Source organism: Eurytemora carolleeae, unplaced genomic scaffold (genome assembly GCF_000591075.1).
Source record: "Eurytemora carolleeae unplaced genomic scaffold, Eaff_2.0 scaffold253, whole genome shotgun sequence".
NCBI classification, from domain to species: domain Eukaryota; kingdom Metazoa; phylum Arthropoda; class Copepoda; order Calanoida; family Temoridae; genus Eurytemora; species Eurytemora carolleeae.
The window spans coordinates 160,682-177,703 of NW_019396190.1; the positions used below are offsets into that span (position 1 = coordinate 160,682).

At 32.5% G+C, this 17,022-nt stretch overlaps 2 protein-coding genes across 3 annotated transcripts; both read left to right on the forward strand.

Moving 5' to 3' along the window:
* Positions 1-1,111: 1,111 nt before the first annotated feature.
* On the forward strand, positions 1,112-3,981 carry LOC111697695 (uncharacterized). Its single transcript, XM_023467786.1, has 3 exons — positions 1,112-1,263; positions 1,487-1,589; positions 3,025-3,981. The coding sequence occupies exons 1-3, from the start codon at positions 1,129-1,131 to the stop codon at positions 3,516-3,518; spliced, it is 732 nt and encodes a 243-aa protein (XP_023323554.1). The 5' UTR covers positions 1,112-1,128; the 3' UTR covers positions 3,519-3,981.
* A 5,742-nt stretch (positions 3,982-9,723) lies between these two features.
* On the forward strand, positions 9,724-12,712 carry LOC111697698 (hornerin). Of its 2 annotated transcripts, XM_023467789.1 has the most exons (3): positions 9,724-9,769; positions 11,591-12,209; positions 12,303-12,712. In XM_023467789.1, exons 1-3 carry the CDS (start codon positions 9,758-9,760, stop codon positions 12,605-12,607), a joined length of 936 nt encoding a protein of 311 aa, XP_023323557.1. In that variant the 5' UTR covers positions 9,724-9,757; the 3' UTR covers positions 12,608-12,712. The 2 variants fall into 2 exon arrangements, with proteins under 2 accessions (XP_023323557.1, XP_023323556.1); XM_023467788.1 differs by having other exon boundaries at positions 11,591-12,712.
* Positions 12,713-17,022: the final 4,310 nt, after the last annotated feature.

Consider the following 17,022-nt stretch of genomic DNA (forward strand, 5'->3'; position numbering starts at 1 on the left):
AGATTTTACTATCGACTTTTACTCTTGATGGGTCGGGATCCTAAAAACCCAGTCTTTCAATTTGTGCCAAGTATTAGTTTTGGAACTAATGTCCACTGACTTTAATACGACTAATACGACAGCTATAATTTTACAAGTTAGGAGGTTCAGTGAAAATTCATCTAGAACTTTTGGTTATAGTTTTTACTGGCGACGGGTTCCCTGGATCTGGGTCGGGTTCCCTGTACCCAAGTCTTTCAATTTGTGTTAGTTTTGGAACTATTGTCCCCTGAGGTTAACATCATCCTCCTCGTCAACTACTACATAGTACAGATCTTCAACCTTCTGGTGTCAATAGTGGTAAGTGAAGGGGGCGGAAACGTCATGGGGGTGTGTCTGTACCAAAAGAGTGTGTGTAAAGTTTACCGAACCGAATGTGTGTACTGTAGGTATATACAGTACATAAGAATCTCAGTATTTATACAGTCTAGGAGAGTACATTTGTTTATTGTTAATTGTTTACTTCAAAATAAGTTTTATATACATGTATATCATATATTTTAGTCAACACTATAAGCCAAATTATCATACAAAGAATATAATTTGATTAAAGTTTACAATAAACTAGTCGTTATTCAACAGGGGAATTTTTGTTCCTTTTTTCAGAAAAGCTTTTCATTAGCATGCTTACGGGAAAGAAACCCTAGTGCAAAACAGGAAAAATATCTGTCTTAATAAACTATAATGTGTGAAAAGTTAAAAATCTAGATTTTTAGTCTTCAACATTAATTTTGACTCTTTTTGAGTCTTTTAAGTCAAAAAAAGTTTCCCCTGCGGCGTGATTTTTTGTTCCTAATTATGAATTTTTTTGTTCCTAAAAAATCTTCCCCCCCCCACCTCACTTAAATCCTGCATCTGCCCCTGTTAATCATAATTGACAACATTGTTCTGCAATTTGCTTGACTGTAGTCATGTTGTGTGTCTGTACCAAAAGAGTGTGTGTAAGGTTTACCGAACTTATCTGCAAAGCAGTACAAAAATAGTGTCCAAATGGTTTCAATTTTAGTTAAGTTAAATTTTGAAAATGCGGAAAAGAATATTATTAAATGAGCGTATATATCAAGAGTTCTATTGCAGGCCTTACTGTACATGTGGGTTTCCAGCATTGGCCCACTGCCTGAAATGGTTGGTCACGTGATTCTTTCCTTCTTCACATATCTTTCTCTGATGGCTGTAGGGCTAAATACTATCCAAGCTGTTTTAAGGCTTCTCATGGTTCTCCAGGTAGATAGATATAACCCCAAGGCGTGCAGACGAAAAGAAATGGTTTAATTTTATAGCTATAATTCAACAAAGAAAATATCTTATTTTAATAAAGTCTGTGTCTACTATAAACCTATGCAGAGTTAGGGTTCAACTTTACCACTCTTGAAATTATGGGAAAGAGAGGTTTTCTATTGCAACAAAATAAAGAAAATATATAATGACCCTGTATAATTGACCTTAGTTTCCACGCATGCTGGAGTACGACCCAGTTGACACAGGAAGATATATTCTGCTGGCTGATCTAATCTTCTATCTACCTGCAGTAAGCTACTTGCTCGTTTCAGGTCAAACATTTTCTCATAAAGGGACTGTAAACGTACTTTTAAGTGATCCTTCATGCTAAGATGGCCAGGCCTGATTTACAACGGTACCCTTGAAAGTCTGATCAAGTATAAATTAGATATCAATGTTTCATGTTTCTTTAAACTTTTCATTTTCATTTGGAGTTTCTCTGTGAAAGTGACTTGCGCATTTCTTGTTTTAAACAAATATTAGAAAAACTCACAGCTATGGAATAAACAAGCCAGTATCTTCAATATTTTTAATCAGGATCAAGTGTCAAGGGTATCGTTGCAAATCGGACATTGCCATTTTGTATGGAGGGCCACTTGTAATTACGCTTACAATCCCTTTAATTCCTAATTTCCCGAAGGTTTTTCTAGAGTTTGTACTGCATTTATTTGATAGTTTTGATGCATTATATTCATCTTAGCACATTAGTGATAATAAAAAAACTCTGAAATGAGAAGAAGACTTTTTGATCAAGTTATAACTTTAGAAAGTCCAAGGAGCATGAGAAATAGCAGTTGTGCAGTGTAAACAGACCCATTTTACTAAATTAGTCATTTAATAAGTAACTAGTAAAATTATTTGCTTTTTAACAACAACAAATTCACTTAAAGGGAGTGACTGGCTACGTAAGGTAGTTGCACTGAGTATGCAGTGTTGTTGAAAACTTCTTTCGGATTCATTTGAGACATGTAAAACTTTTTTAAGATCTGTAAATCCTGAGTTTGAGTGCAAATTCGATGTTCAAAACTCCTACTTTGGGGGTGGATACGTTTTCAGAATTAGTTTCTTTTTAAAATAAAGTAAAAATTTTACAGTAATCTAATTAGATGGTTAGGAACATATTTCTCAAAAGAAATTTGTCATTAAATTAATGATAGAATCAATTATTTCGTTTTCATCATTATATTGAATTTCTTATTTTCTTTGAACTTATTCTCAGATTTCTTCAAATTCTTCAAATGTGGTCTTTTCAATAATATTCCAGAAAATCTGCAGAAAATCTTTGTGAATAATGAGAAAATAGAAACTAATAATTGAAAAAGATTACTTATTTTCGATGATAAGATTAATTTCTTTTTTTTCAACCTGTTCCTAAACAACTAATATTTTTTACATTTTATGTCGTCGTTATTTAATAATTTAAAAAAAACTAGTTCTGAAAACGTATCCACCCCCAAAGTAGGAGTTTTTTCAAATGAATCTGAAAAAAGTTTTCCACAACACTGCACATACTCAGTTGAACTACCTTACATAACCGGTCACTCCCTTTAAGTATTGCTATACTGTTATCTTCCTTTTCAATTGTTTACCGGTCATCACATGTTTAATGTCCCCCAAAATTAAACCCCTAAATATTTTCAATTTTTATAATTTTTCATATAATTACATTTTGATTTAATTTTTTGCAAACATAAGTTTATATTTTAGGTCAAAAATCTCCACATCTCGGATTTATTTGTGGTCTACCAGTCTCCTCACATCACAATGTAGCTCAGCTGTTCCATATCGTGAATATTCTTACAGCCGCTTCTGCTATCACTTTCGTTTATTGCTTTAATACTTGGTATCTAAAGCAGAAACATGCCGCTCTCATAATACACGAATGCCCAGTCAGAAGCTCAAAAGGGAATCTACTAAGCTTGAAAAAACTCCTTCTTGGAATAATTCTGATCCTGATTCTGATAATAGCGGTGATTCTCATACAAACTCTTGGCCAAGGAAAACATAACAGTATAGTTCAAAGGCTCCTCACTTGCTGCGTGTTGACCGTTCTTAACATCTACTATGCTCAAAACGAGAATGTGTTTGAAATGGTGGAGAACGCAATACAAAAAATTGAGGCGAGGTTCGAGTTCACTGCTATCTATTCCAAAGCTAGTTTGTTTGTAAGAAACAGAAAAGTTACACCGGGTTTGGCCTAAAAGCTGACAATTAATTGTTTAAAGGGACAGTAAGCGTTTTCAAGTGAATCTCCTTCCATAAAAAGATTCACAACGGTACCCTTTAAAGCTTTGGCTGATCAAGTGTAAATTATATGTCAAAGGTTATAAATTTATTGCTCTCTTTGCATGGAGGAACACTTGAAATTACGCTTACAGTCCCTTTAAGTTTTCTTTATTTTCTTAATCTCATAAAAGGTTTTCAATTTATCATCGAAATCCCAAATTTGTCTGCACTGCACACGCGTCGATTACATTTTTATATCTTCTAAAATTTCCATGGCCCACATTTCAATTCTTTCCATTTTTCAATCCTATTATTATCTGAAACTGTTCTCATCATTTCTCTTATATCATCTAGATAACTCGACAGTTAATACGTCAAATTAGTGTTGTTAAAGGGAGTGACCGGCAACGTATGATGGTTGAACTGAGTTTGTAGTATTGTAGAACATTTTTCTAGGATTCATTCGAGACATATAAAACGTTTCTACGATGTATAATTACTGAGTTTGAGTGCAAAGTTTACGTTCAAAATCATGAATTTGGGTGGGTACGCTTTCAGAATCTTTTTTTTAAATTATTGAATAACGACGACAAAAAATAGAGCAAAAGCTATTTAGTAAACTAATTATTATATTATAAAGATTTATTCACACACAAAGATATAAATACATATATAAATGGTGTAGTTAAAATTTGTTTAAATAAATTTTTTTAAAGGAGAACTCTCGACTAAGTGTATCCAGAACACAGGTTTTATCAGCAACTCTATCAAAAGCATAAAACATTGATCCTAAAATTCCATCAACTAGAATCATTTTCCCAGATCTTGTATCTTTATAAAGGAAGCCTTGATGACTGGCTTGTTCCTTTACAGTGGTCTCACTATCCATTTCCTCCAGGGAAGTATTTAAAGAATTATCCATATATTTGTCAAAAGAAATTTGTCAATAAATCAATGTTAGAATAAATTATTTCGTTTTAATCATCTATTGAATTTCTTATTTTCTATGAATTTGTTCGCAGATTTCTACAAATTCTTCAAATGTCGTTTTTTCGATTAAAATTCCAGAAAATCTTGAGAAAATTTTTGGGAATAATGAGAATGAGAATAAGAAACTAATAATTGAATAAGATTACTTATTTTCGATGATAAGCGTTAATATTTATTTTCTCAACCTGTTCCTAAACAACTGATAAGTTTACTGTAGAATTTTTGTTACATTTTTTTGTCGTTATTAAATAGCTTTAAAAAAACCGATTCTCAAAACATACCCACCCAAATTCATGATTTTGAACGTCGACTTTGTACTCAATCTCAGTAAATATACGTCGTGGAAACGTTTTATATGTCTCAAATAAATCCTAAAAATGTTTCCACAATACTACATCTTCAGTTCAATCACCTTACATTGCCGGTCACTCCCTTTAATCGTTTTTAAAAACAGTAGATTTTTGTGTTGTTTTTTCTTAAAACAATATGATCGTTTTTGAAAAAACGATGAGGTTACAACGGTCTTTTTTAAAAGCGATCGTTTTTGAAATCTGAGTTTTGCAAAGATTATATGGCTTATTAAATCAGTTATTTGTCTCTGCTCTTAATTATACCATAACCCTATTCCTGCTGGGGGTGTCCTTGAGACCCCCCCCTGACGTGTTTGAAGATAATTTAAAAAATATTGGTCTGAGGCTGCTCAATTTTTTTAAAACTTTTCCTTCAAACACATCAGTAACGCTATCAGTAATACAAATATTACATCAGTAACTCAATGTTTAATGTTTCTTAAATTGAAATAAATGGATTGTTGTAAATATTTATTGCTTCATTGAAATATGTTATTATTTTTTTTTCATTTCTTTGCCGAATTCAAAACATTCAAATACAAGTGCAGTTAATAATCTGGAATCTATATTAACAACATAAATGATTCGAATTTAAAATAATCAAGGGTTGTGTAAAAAGTTTTATTTTTCAACTGAGTTTTTTTTTGTGATTTGCGCATTTCTGCTTTAAAACATCATGTTGGAAATATTCAAAGTTAAACTCTGATCAAGGACCTTTCAAATCATTAATAGATAAAGATTTAAAGAGAACATTATAAAAACAATTCTTTTCATATGCATTGATATTTGAAAATGGAGTACATGGCCTGTACAATTAGTAAAGGATTAGCGTACACAATCACTCTATGTACCATAATCTCGTTTCCTTTTGGCTGTGGTTCCTCCAAATTCCGCAAAGTAGTTAAACAAGGTTAAAAACATTATATAATATCAAGATTGTAATATAAACTAACAACTTACAAAGAAATATTTTAATTTAAATTAGTTTTGTTAGAAAACAATACTAAAAATATCTACAATTTTTAAAACTTAAAACCATTCGTGTTTTTTCGGAATGAAAAAATGTAATTGTTATTTTTTATATTTTAACAATAAGAACAAAACAAATGTTTTTTTACCAAGACCCTTTCCTAATTTGTTATTTAATGATCGTTATTCACTTTACAGGGCCTCTGAATCTTTGTATGGACGAGGGGGGGGGGCGTCCCACGCCCTCTCCTTGAAAAAGGCCTTAGAGAATAGGTATAGGGGTGAAATGCATGTTAATAGCCCGATTTTTCAAGGCCAGCTCATAAAAAAGATTTAGTTTGATAACTTTTATAGTTTGGGTGCTTGAGAGGGTTGAAAGATATGCCAAAAAAGTTCAAAAAAATGTAAAAATATTTTTTTTAGTTTACAACAAATATCAAAGTGTGACACATGTTTCTACATCCATTTTTTAAGGGCTTTTCAAAAATATAGTTTTTAGATCTACAGCTTTAGTCATAAAAAAGTCATGTACACCACTGTATAAAATTTGAAAATAAATATCTAACAAATCTTAATGAAAGTAAGAGAGAAGCTTTTAAAAAATCTCAGTCAAATTTTGAAAAATGCATTTCTAAATAGTAAAGAAAGGAACACCTGGAGCTAAAAAAAAGCTAAATTAAATTAAATCAAATCAAATTAAAAGTTAAAATATAATAAAACATGTTACATTTACCTCCCCATGGAAAAGAAAGAGAAGGTATCTCATCCCTCGAATTCACCAATAATATACTGTGAAATGGAGGTTGCATTATTTCGTAAAAAAGACTGAGGGGTACAGACGAACCGCACAAGCAAGAAACTGATTTAGTGTACTTTATAACATCAAATATACTGATTAGCAAAATTTATACTAGGGTTTGAAAAATGTACTAGTGTGTAGAAAACAATGCTAATGTGTATCAAACTGTACTATTGTGTATTACTGTACTATTGTGTACTGTACTATTGTGTAGAAAACAATGCTACTGTGTAGAGAACTGTACTAGTGTGTATCAAACTGTACTATTGTCTAGAAAACTGTACGATAGTGTAGAAAAATACTGTAATGAAGAAAACTGTACTATATTGTAGAAACTGTACTATTGTGTAGAAAACTGTACTATAGTGTAGAAAACTGTACTATTGTGTAGAAAACTGTACTATTGTGTAAAAAACTGTACTATAACTGTACTATAGTGTAGAAAACTGTGTGTAGAAAACTGTACTATAGTGTAGAAAACTGTACTATTGTGTAGAAAACTGTAATAGTGTGTAGAAAACTGTACTGTAGTGTAGAAAACTGTATTAGTGTGTAGAAAACTGTACTATAGTGTAGAAAACTGTACTATAGTGTAGAAAACTGTACAATTGTGTAGATAACTGTACTAGTGTGTAGAAAACTGTAAAATTGTGTAGAAAACTGTATTATATTGTAGAAAACTGTACTATAGTGTAGAAAACTGTACTATTGTGTAGAAAACTGTACTATTGTGTAGAAAACTGTACTATAGTGTAGAAAACTGTACTATAGTGTAGAAAACTGATAGTGTTCAGAAAACTTTACTTTGTTTGTATTGCATGTAAAGTGAAGAAAATAAATTGTTCCCGGAATTGTGATTATTGATTTGACAAGAATTGGTTTAATAAAAGTAAAAAAAAATAATAAAAGTAATAAAACATGTGTTCTTTAAAAAAGAGATGTCACGAAAATAAAGTTGAAATCGGTTGAACCAGAAAAACAAAATTTGTGGCTGTAATCCATGTTAAATTTCCACACCTTACTTCGTTGTTTCTGAAGAAAGAAATTTGCAAGTTACGTTTGGAGAGTAACAAAATAAGAACAGTTTTCTTTAAATAGAAACCATTGCTATCTTATTTCATTCTTTATCATAGTGCACAGCTTTTGAGGGTGCCATAGGTAATTAAACATTTCATCGGTAATTAAACTTCAATAAAGGGACTGTAAGCGTAATTTCAAGTGACCTTACATGCAAAGATGGCAATGCCCAAACAGGTTGTCAAGTACTTGACAATCTATTTGTCAATGCTTGACAATCTATTTGGCAATGCTTGACAATCTATTTGTCAATGCTTGACAATCTATTTGGTAATGCCCGATTCACAACGGTACACATAAACGCTTTGTCAGATCAAGTATTAATTAAATATCAACGATTTTAATTTTGAAAACTGTTAATTTTCAAATGTGGTTTCTCTACAAATATCCATTTCTACTGCAGGACAGCATATAGAAAATACCAGAAAGAAACCTAGAAAAGCTACAATATCTTCCACATTGTTGTATTCATGATTCCCTGAGACTACTTTAACTTGTTTCTTTCTTTGCCACATCATCAATTAATTAAACCTCGGGATCATCTTATTTAAAGAGTTTCAGGTCGTCTTTAAAATCTCATCCTTTGTGGGTAATTCTGTAGGTTATTAAATTGACTTTTGTTTGGCACAGCTAAGAAATTTTATCCTATAGTTTTAATCTGGATTGAACCTTGAATGAGTCCTGAGATAATGTTGTTAGAAAGTCTAGAGTCACTTCCAAGAAATGAAAAAATCGTTTTGCCAAAAATTTCGCATTTTTTACATTCCCTGTGTAGAAAAAAATGCAAAAATTAATTTTTGTGAAAAAGTTTGTGAATTAAATACTACAACACATTTTTTGAAAAAGTTTTTGTTCGCTGGAAACCTTAGTTCCAAGTTTGCAAAAGATTCTTTTGCTCAGTTGAACATGATGACAGATGAGAGAGAACTCCAGATAATTGCAGAGTTTTCAATTCATTGAACCAAAGTAGGTGAAAATTGGGTAAAAATCTTGTAAAAAAGCTCTGAAAAAAAATAATTTTTTCTTCTGAATTTCTGAGCTCTCACATGTACTCTCCAATATAATCCCAAATTTCAGTGTGCTTCAGATTACAGCAGTAAAAACCGAAATCATTGTTCAGGGTGTTCGGGGCCAACATTGGAGTTTGTTCCTGGGTTACCTCAACTATTGATTGCTGGGTTCTAACAAGATTACCTCAGCTATTGTTTGCTGGGTTCTAACAAGATTACCTTAATTATTGTTTGCTGGGTTCTAACAAGATTAAGTCAACTACTGTTTGCTGGGTTCTAACAAGATTACCTCAGCTATTGTTTGCTGGGTTCTAACAAGATTACCTCAACTATTGTTTGCTGGGTTCTAACAAGATTACCTCAACTATTGTTTGCTGGGTTCTAACAAGATTACCTTAACTATTGTTTGCTGGGTTCTAACAAGATTACCTCAGCTATTGTTTGCTGGGTTCTAACAAGATTACCTCAACCATTGTTTGCTGGGTTCTAACAAGATTACCTCAACTATTGTTTGCTGGGTTCTAACAAGATTACCTTAACTATTGTTTACTGGGTTCTAAGATTAATGAGACAGTAGAGACAAAGAAACGTTATTCAGCAACGTTAACGTTGACATGTATTCAGCAATGTGAACATTAAACATGTATTCAGAAATGTGAAAGTTAAATGTGTATTCAGCAATTTTAACGTTAAATGTGTTTTCAGCAATGTGAACGTTAAACCTGTATTCAGCAATGTGAACGTTAAACGTTAAACCACTCTACAGAACTATCTCTGTAATCAATTCCATAGGAATTGTCATTTTGTAAATTTTTTTCAGCATGTCACGTTATTTGGGCCTCTATTTAACCAAACTGATACAGAAAAATGTGGAAACCATGTTATTAATTGATATGGAAAGGAAAATAAACTTTTTTAGATTTGCTGTTGTCATGAGAAAATATACAAATCACGATTAGCTGAGGATATTTAAGAATGGTCGAATACAGAATTGATCAGTTGCTTCTTAGCTTCTCATCATGAAGTTAACAGTAAGAAATCAATCTTAAATATAACATTAACATACCAACTTTATCTAGAATATAACATTAACATACCAACTTTATCTAGAATATAACATTAACATACCAACTATATCTAGAATATAACATTAACATACCAACTATATCTAGAATTAATAAAAGTTTTTTCCTGAAAATAGAATTATCAATCTAACTAACATCAATGTAATGTTCTGAAATTTTAAGTAAAAATTTTTTTTTCCACATATTGAATTTTTTCTTAACAAAATGAATATTTTAATCTCACTAACCAATGTTAAAAAATAACATTTTGTTCTACAAATTTTCAAATCTCATACCCTGGTTCAAGAAAAAAATTCTGAAAATAGAATTTAAAAATCTTTTAATCACTTGTTTGAAAATAAAATTTGAAATTTTTTATTTTGGATTTTGAAATCTCACTACCGCCAATACCAGAGTTTGAAAATAAAATTTGAAAGGTTTTCTTTGAGATGTTCCTCTCTCCCCAACTAAAAAAGACCTTAAAGTAAAATTAATTCATGTCATAACCTTAAATTTTAAAACCACTATATTTAAAAAGCCAACAAATTTCAAACATTCTGTGCGAAGATTTTGTTGCCTTTTTGATTCAAAATATTACATTTTTGTGCTTATTTATGTCTGACTGCGCTTAACCCTATTCAGACTGACGTCTCCTTTAACCAAAATTATTATTATTATTTTTTTTTTTAAACTCTATTCAAGCTGATGTCTGGTTTACTCAAAATTGTGGGGGTTCTTTGGGGGGGGGGTTCCCCGTCTTTTTCCTTATTGTGATATAAATCTTCAACATTTGATACACTTCCCGCTTTCAGCTAAAATGAGGGGCTTGTGTTTATAGAAAATAAAAAAAATTGAACAACCTCAGACTGCAATACTTTTTAAGTTATCTCCCAAAAATGTCAGGGTGGGTTGTTGGGGGGTTAGTAGGGACCCGGAACATCCCCCACCACCCTGCTGGAATAGGGTTAAATTACGGTAAAATAATTTTGCACAATTTGTGTGTTCACTTGCTAACAAAAATTTGTTAACTTTTTGCGCAAGGCGGAAATGGAATTGTATTAAATTTTTGAAACACTAGGATAATATTTTTGGAGAAAAAAGATGAGTACACAATTTCTATATTTGACTTTGGAATATTGATAAAAGTGTGTGTTGGATGGGCTAAAATCCATTTGTTTCCATTAGCGATTTTTCATTTATAGATAAAGACTAATGCGTCGTTTTGAAGATTAACAATGGAAAAATATTAACCTACCATAATGTTTTAAATATGAAAGGAACCAAACAAAAGGGGGATATCAATATTCTAGTATTCATCAATGTGTAGATGGTGGTTTACACTGCCAATACATTACAGAGACAAAAATGCCCTTGGTCCAAACTCCACTTAACTGCTTAGTGCCTTAAATGTCCCAAAACCAACAAAATGTGGTTTTTGATTAATCCCTGTAAATTAACAAAAATGAAAACAATTCAAGCCAAAGAGGAGAAATCAGTGTTAGCCATTCTCACAGAGTTTAGAGAAAGGGTTACTCGCAAAGGATGAGACTGTAAAGACGACTTAAAACTCTTTAAATAAAGAGATATTGATATAGTGTTTAAATTAAGTTTTCTGCCTTATAATATAAGAGATCAGACAGTAAAAATTCCGTATAGTTGTCTCTGAAGTCTCATCCATTTTGGATTACCCTGTCTGTCAATATGTCTTCTTACAGTTTTTATATTTATATTTTTCAACAGTGCTACTGTGTTTTAAACACAACATTTTCCAAATATAAAATGTTTTAGATTGTTATCGCTTCCTGCTTGTTTGCCTTGGCACTAGGAGATGCAAGCTATGGTGGTGGTCAAACCCTCGGAGAAGGAAGAATTGCACTCAATGCAGGCGGAGGTCATAGACACCATAGTCCAGGTGTAAGTTCTGACAGATCGCGCAGTGGACATGGTGCTAGTCATGGATATGTCACCAACTCAGCTAAACCTTCACCTTTTCATAGTAATGGATCCCGTTTCGGTAATAGAAGGGGACATGAAGGTGAGCATGGATATTTGAAAAGATCAGCTGAACCTAGCTTTGGACATGGATTTCATCATAACAGGCTCATGCGCTCGGCTGAAACCAAACCTGGTAAACATGGAAATTTGAAAAGATCAGCTGAACCTAGCTATGGACATGGAAATCATCATAGCAGACTTATGCGCTCAGCTGAAACCAACCCTGGTAAACATGGATATTTGAAAAGATCAGCTGAACCTAGCTATGGACATGGAGATCATAATAACAGACTTATGCGCTCAGCTGAAACAAAACCTGTTAATCATGGATATTGGAAAAGATCAGCGGAAAAAAGCCATGGACATGGAGGTCATCATAACAGACTTATGCGCTCAGCTGAAACCAACCCTGGTAAACATGGATATTGGAAAAGATCAGCTGAACCTAGATATGGACATGAAGGACATCATAACAGACTTATGCGCTCGGCTGAAACCAACCCTGGTAAACATGGATATTGGAAAAGATCAGCTGAACCTAGATATGGACATGAAGGACATCATAACAGACTTATGCGCTCGGCTGAAACCAACCCTGGTAAACATGGATATTGGAAAAGATCAGCTGAACCTAGCTATGGACATGAAGGTCATCATAACAGACTTATGCGCTCGGCTGAAACCCCGCTTGGTAAATATGGATATTGGAAAAGATCAGCTGAACCTAGATATGGACAAAGTGGTCATCACAGACTTATGCGGTCAGCTGGCGGACATAGTGGGTTCAGCCAGGAAAGCTTAAGCTTCTAAGGATAGAGCTTTTGGACAAGAAAATATTGGATTCAACTTTATAAATTGTATCGTCAGTAAATTGTAAAATGGATCTGAATAAAAACTTATTTCCAAACCTTTCAATGCACATCTGTTGATTATTAAACCTTTCAATGCACATCTGTTGATTATTAAACCTTTCAATGCACATCTGTTGATTATTAAACCTTTCAATGCACATCTGTTGATTATTAAACCTTTCAATGCACATCTGTTGATTATTAAACCTTTCAATGCACATCTGTTGATTATTAAACCTTTCAATGCACATCTGTTGATTATTAAACCTTTCAATGCACATCTGTTGATTATTAAACCTTTCAATGCACATCTGTTGATTATTAAACCTTTCAATGCACATCTGTTGATTATTAAACCTTTCAATGCACATCTGTTGATTATTAATACTTTCAAAGAGTGGAGAAATTAGGAAACGAAGTTTTTTTGTGAACTTTTACATATCATTGTTTCTTTTACCTGCGCACTAATAACCTTTCTAATTTGGTCAAAAAGAAATTGCAGCTTTTGACAGGTTTAACAAAAATTCGAAGTCTGATTTATTTACACAATTTTACATTAATTAGATGCAACACAAACAGACAAGCAAAAATAGGTAGACACCAAATTTTTTATAGGGTAAAAGCAATTATTACATTAACTGGGTCTGTCCTAGTATAAAAATAAAAAAAAAATCCAAGGTTTAAAATTTGGTTGTGTGTTATTTGGACCTTCAAAAATGACTGAGATATTAAGAATTAAAGATCAAAAAAATGAATCTATGTAAGAAAGTCCCGTGAAAAAAGTTTCTGGAAAAAAAACCTAGAAATAAAAACTTTGGAAAAAAGTCCGAATTTTCTCAAGTCCTTGGAAAAAATGTCACTGGAAATAAAGTCCTGTGTTTTTGATTCCCGGGAATTTTTTTTCCTAAAATAGTATGGGGGCTTCCAATAAAGTCTCAGGAAATAAGATCTCAGGAAAAAAAGTCCTGAAGAAAATAAATCCGAGGAAAAGAAAAACCTAGAAAAAAAGTCCTAAGTCTCGGGAAATTTGAACTCAGTAATTTAAGTCTGCGGAAAAAAAGTCCTAAGAAAAGTTGTGTATAAAATCCCCCGTACAAGTGTACTATGTACATCTTATACAGGGCTAGTTTTATATTCTTAAGTAATATGGAAAAGAAAATGCTAACTAAACTCGTGATAAATATATACATATGTAATGAATATATTTTATATTTCTTTTTTGAAAATTATTTACCCTTTTTTCCATATGTAATTTGGAAAATGAGTTTTCATGAAAAGGACTTTTTTCCATATTGAATATATATAGCCAGGGGTGTTTAAATATCAAGCCCCTTAAAACCTACGATTATTGATAGGATGTTTACAACCAGGACTTTTTTCATAGTGAATCATGCATTTTCACTTATTAGAGGACTTTTTTTCCCGAGGACTTTTTTGTATAAAATCATACTGGAGCCAAAAAAAGTCCTAGAAAATAAAGTCTCGAATTGGTAGGACTTTATCTCCGGAGACTTTTTAATAGAAGGACTTTTTTTCCTCAGGACTTTTTTAGTGTGAAAGTTTAGGACTTTTTTCCGGAAACTTTTTTTCCAAGGGCTTTTTTGGCGGGTACCAAAAATAAATATGTATGGTAGTATGTAACACAAAAATTATTTTTAGTATTCATGCATTATGCATGAATACTAAAAATAAATTCAGCTTGTCTTAGACATTTTCAGAGAAAAGTATGCACCTATTATTTCAACAGTAATACCCCCAGTGAATTTAATGAAGTTGTGGAAAATTTTGAATCAAGAGTTTAAAAATCCGGATGATGTCGATCCAAATTTATTGACAGTTTAGATGTTAGATTTGAACAGGAAAAGGAACAGGAAGAGTTCAAGTTCGGCAGGAAAAGGTTGGTTTTCAAATTACTGTTTGAGGGAACGGGGGGTGTTCCAATAAGAAAGAGAAGTGAAACTTTAATTAGATTTTTGTTGATTTATTACGGACTAGCTGAAGTGTGGATTAAAAAAATAATTGAAAAAAAAATATTGAAAAAACCCCCGATTTTTTTAGCTAATTTAACCTCCGGGATACCCATGGGTTCTCTAAAAAAATTCAACCGATTTGGTCCAGCTGTTTTGCCAGCTAAAGCTAACAATAAAAAAAATAAATAATAGAGGGCTGCCAAGGTTATTTAAAGTGCCTCCCAAGTTCCCGGCCCAATCAAAATTTGAGACAACTCGGTCGAGGGGTTCCTGAGTTATTATCGGACGAGCAAACAGACACACAAACAGAGATTAAAACTTTATAGATATACTAGCTTGGGAACCCAGCGTTGCCCAGGTTACTAAAACTTCTTCCCCTGTTTTACCCGCAATTGAACGATTTTACCGGGAAACTAAATTTTCGCTATTCAAGTCGACCCACACGACTTAGAATCTCAAAATCAATTGCTATGAACATTTCCGTGCGTCTCCCGAGTTCCCCAATCAAAATTTGCGGCAAATCGGTCGAGGGGTTCCTGAGTTATGATCGGACAAACAAACAGACAAACAGATTTCAATTTTATATATATGGATAGTTTAAAATATCAAAAGTTTACACTTTTGGTTTGCAAAGATATTTCTATTATTTGAGTTTTTGGCAAAAACTCAATTTTTTTTGGGGTTTTAAATCCAATTAAATTGATATCTTAATGCCTACGTTTATTTTTGATGGTACAAAAAAGCAGCCCTGTTCTAGCAAATCCGGAATTTTTGCTGAGTAAATTTACCGGGACGCCCTGTAATCCAACCTGTAGGGAAATGAGGTTTTACAACTTAACACAAATCTAGCAAATAGAGTGGTCCCTTAGTTTTCAAACAAATTTAGTGAAAGGTATGATAATTAGTGAAAATATTATTTCTACTAATTTACAGAAATATCAACAGCTAATGGTTAATGATAAATGATGCAGAGGTTATTTCCTTGTAAACTGATTCTATTTCTATTTGCATCTCAGGGTACGAATATATTTCATTTTATTTACTAGTTCTCAGTGAATAAACCAGATATTTTCGGTTATTTTCGGATATTTTCGGATATTTTCGAATATTTTCGGATATTTTCCCGAAATGAACGTCGTCTGGCTAGAGCATGGCAAATTTCCGTTAACAAAACGAAGGTTATTTAAAATGAGCGGAAGAACCCTATAACTAGGGTTTCCATTCGCAAAACCTCTGCGCAATTTTCGCGAAACGAAACGCTAAATATTTATTTCGTTGCGTAACACTTTTGCACGAAAAAAAGCAATTTGCGCAATCATTCTCATATGTCATTCCGCTTTTTTTGCAACTCTGTTTTTGCACAATTTCGCTTCTTTCGCTTAGGAAAAAGATCATAATTACCAAATGTTATTAGTTAATTGAAATGTCAATTACTTTAAATGATAACCATTACCAAATTTGAATTACCGCTAGAAACCACGAACTGTTGTTGCTTGTTAATGATTAAAGAGACTGTAACCGAATTTTCAAGTAATCATCTAGGCAAAGATGGCAATTTCCATCGAAGCCTTAATCTGATCAAAAATGTTTAATTCTTGTAATTTCTCCCTTGCTTCTTATAAGCAAAAATGCGCAAGTTACTTTTGCAGAGAACCCGCAAATGAAGATAAACAGTTTAAAGAAACAAAAACATGGTTTTAAGTCATACTTGATCAGACAAAGCTTTTAAAGGTACTGATTTTTTTAAATGTAAATTTAGATAAAACATTGATTCTGTGCTGAAACAATATTGGTCAATTTGTTTAATCATATCATGTTTTAAATAAACATTTACTTTTTGCGCAAATCATGCAACAAACAGTTGCGCAAAACTTACTGCGTTTATATGTGCCAAAGTTAGCAAAAAAAGATATTTTGATGCTTTTAAACGACGTCTTCTGATATTCTCTCACTTATTTGATGAATTATAGAATTTTATGCATTTTGACAGAGGCGGCTTATAGGGAGGGGGGAAAGGGGAGACGTCCCCCCCCCCTATAAAACTGGGGGGATTTCCCCCCTTGGAAAAATTAAGAGCACAGAAAGAGAGACCATGCACGTACTAGCCCTTAAATTTTGATTTAAAAAAATTTTTCCCTGCGGCGCCACTTATTCAATCTAAATCAAGATTTTAAATAAAAATCTAAATCTTACTTAATCATTACTCCAGCTGGTGGTTTTGGCATAAAATTGAATAAATTCCCTATACAAAAATCCAGGGGGGGGGGTATTTCACTAAATTTTTTTTAGCCAATTTGGTTCAGTTCTTTCAGCCAAAAGCTTTATTCATTAAACAATACGCATACTTTTACACGCCGTTCTATAATTAAGTTAATCTTTTTATTTTGTTGGGTGCGGGGGGAGG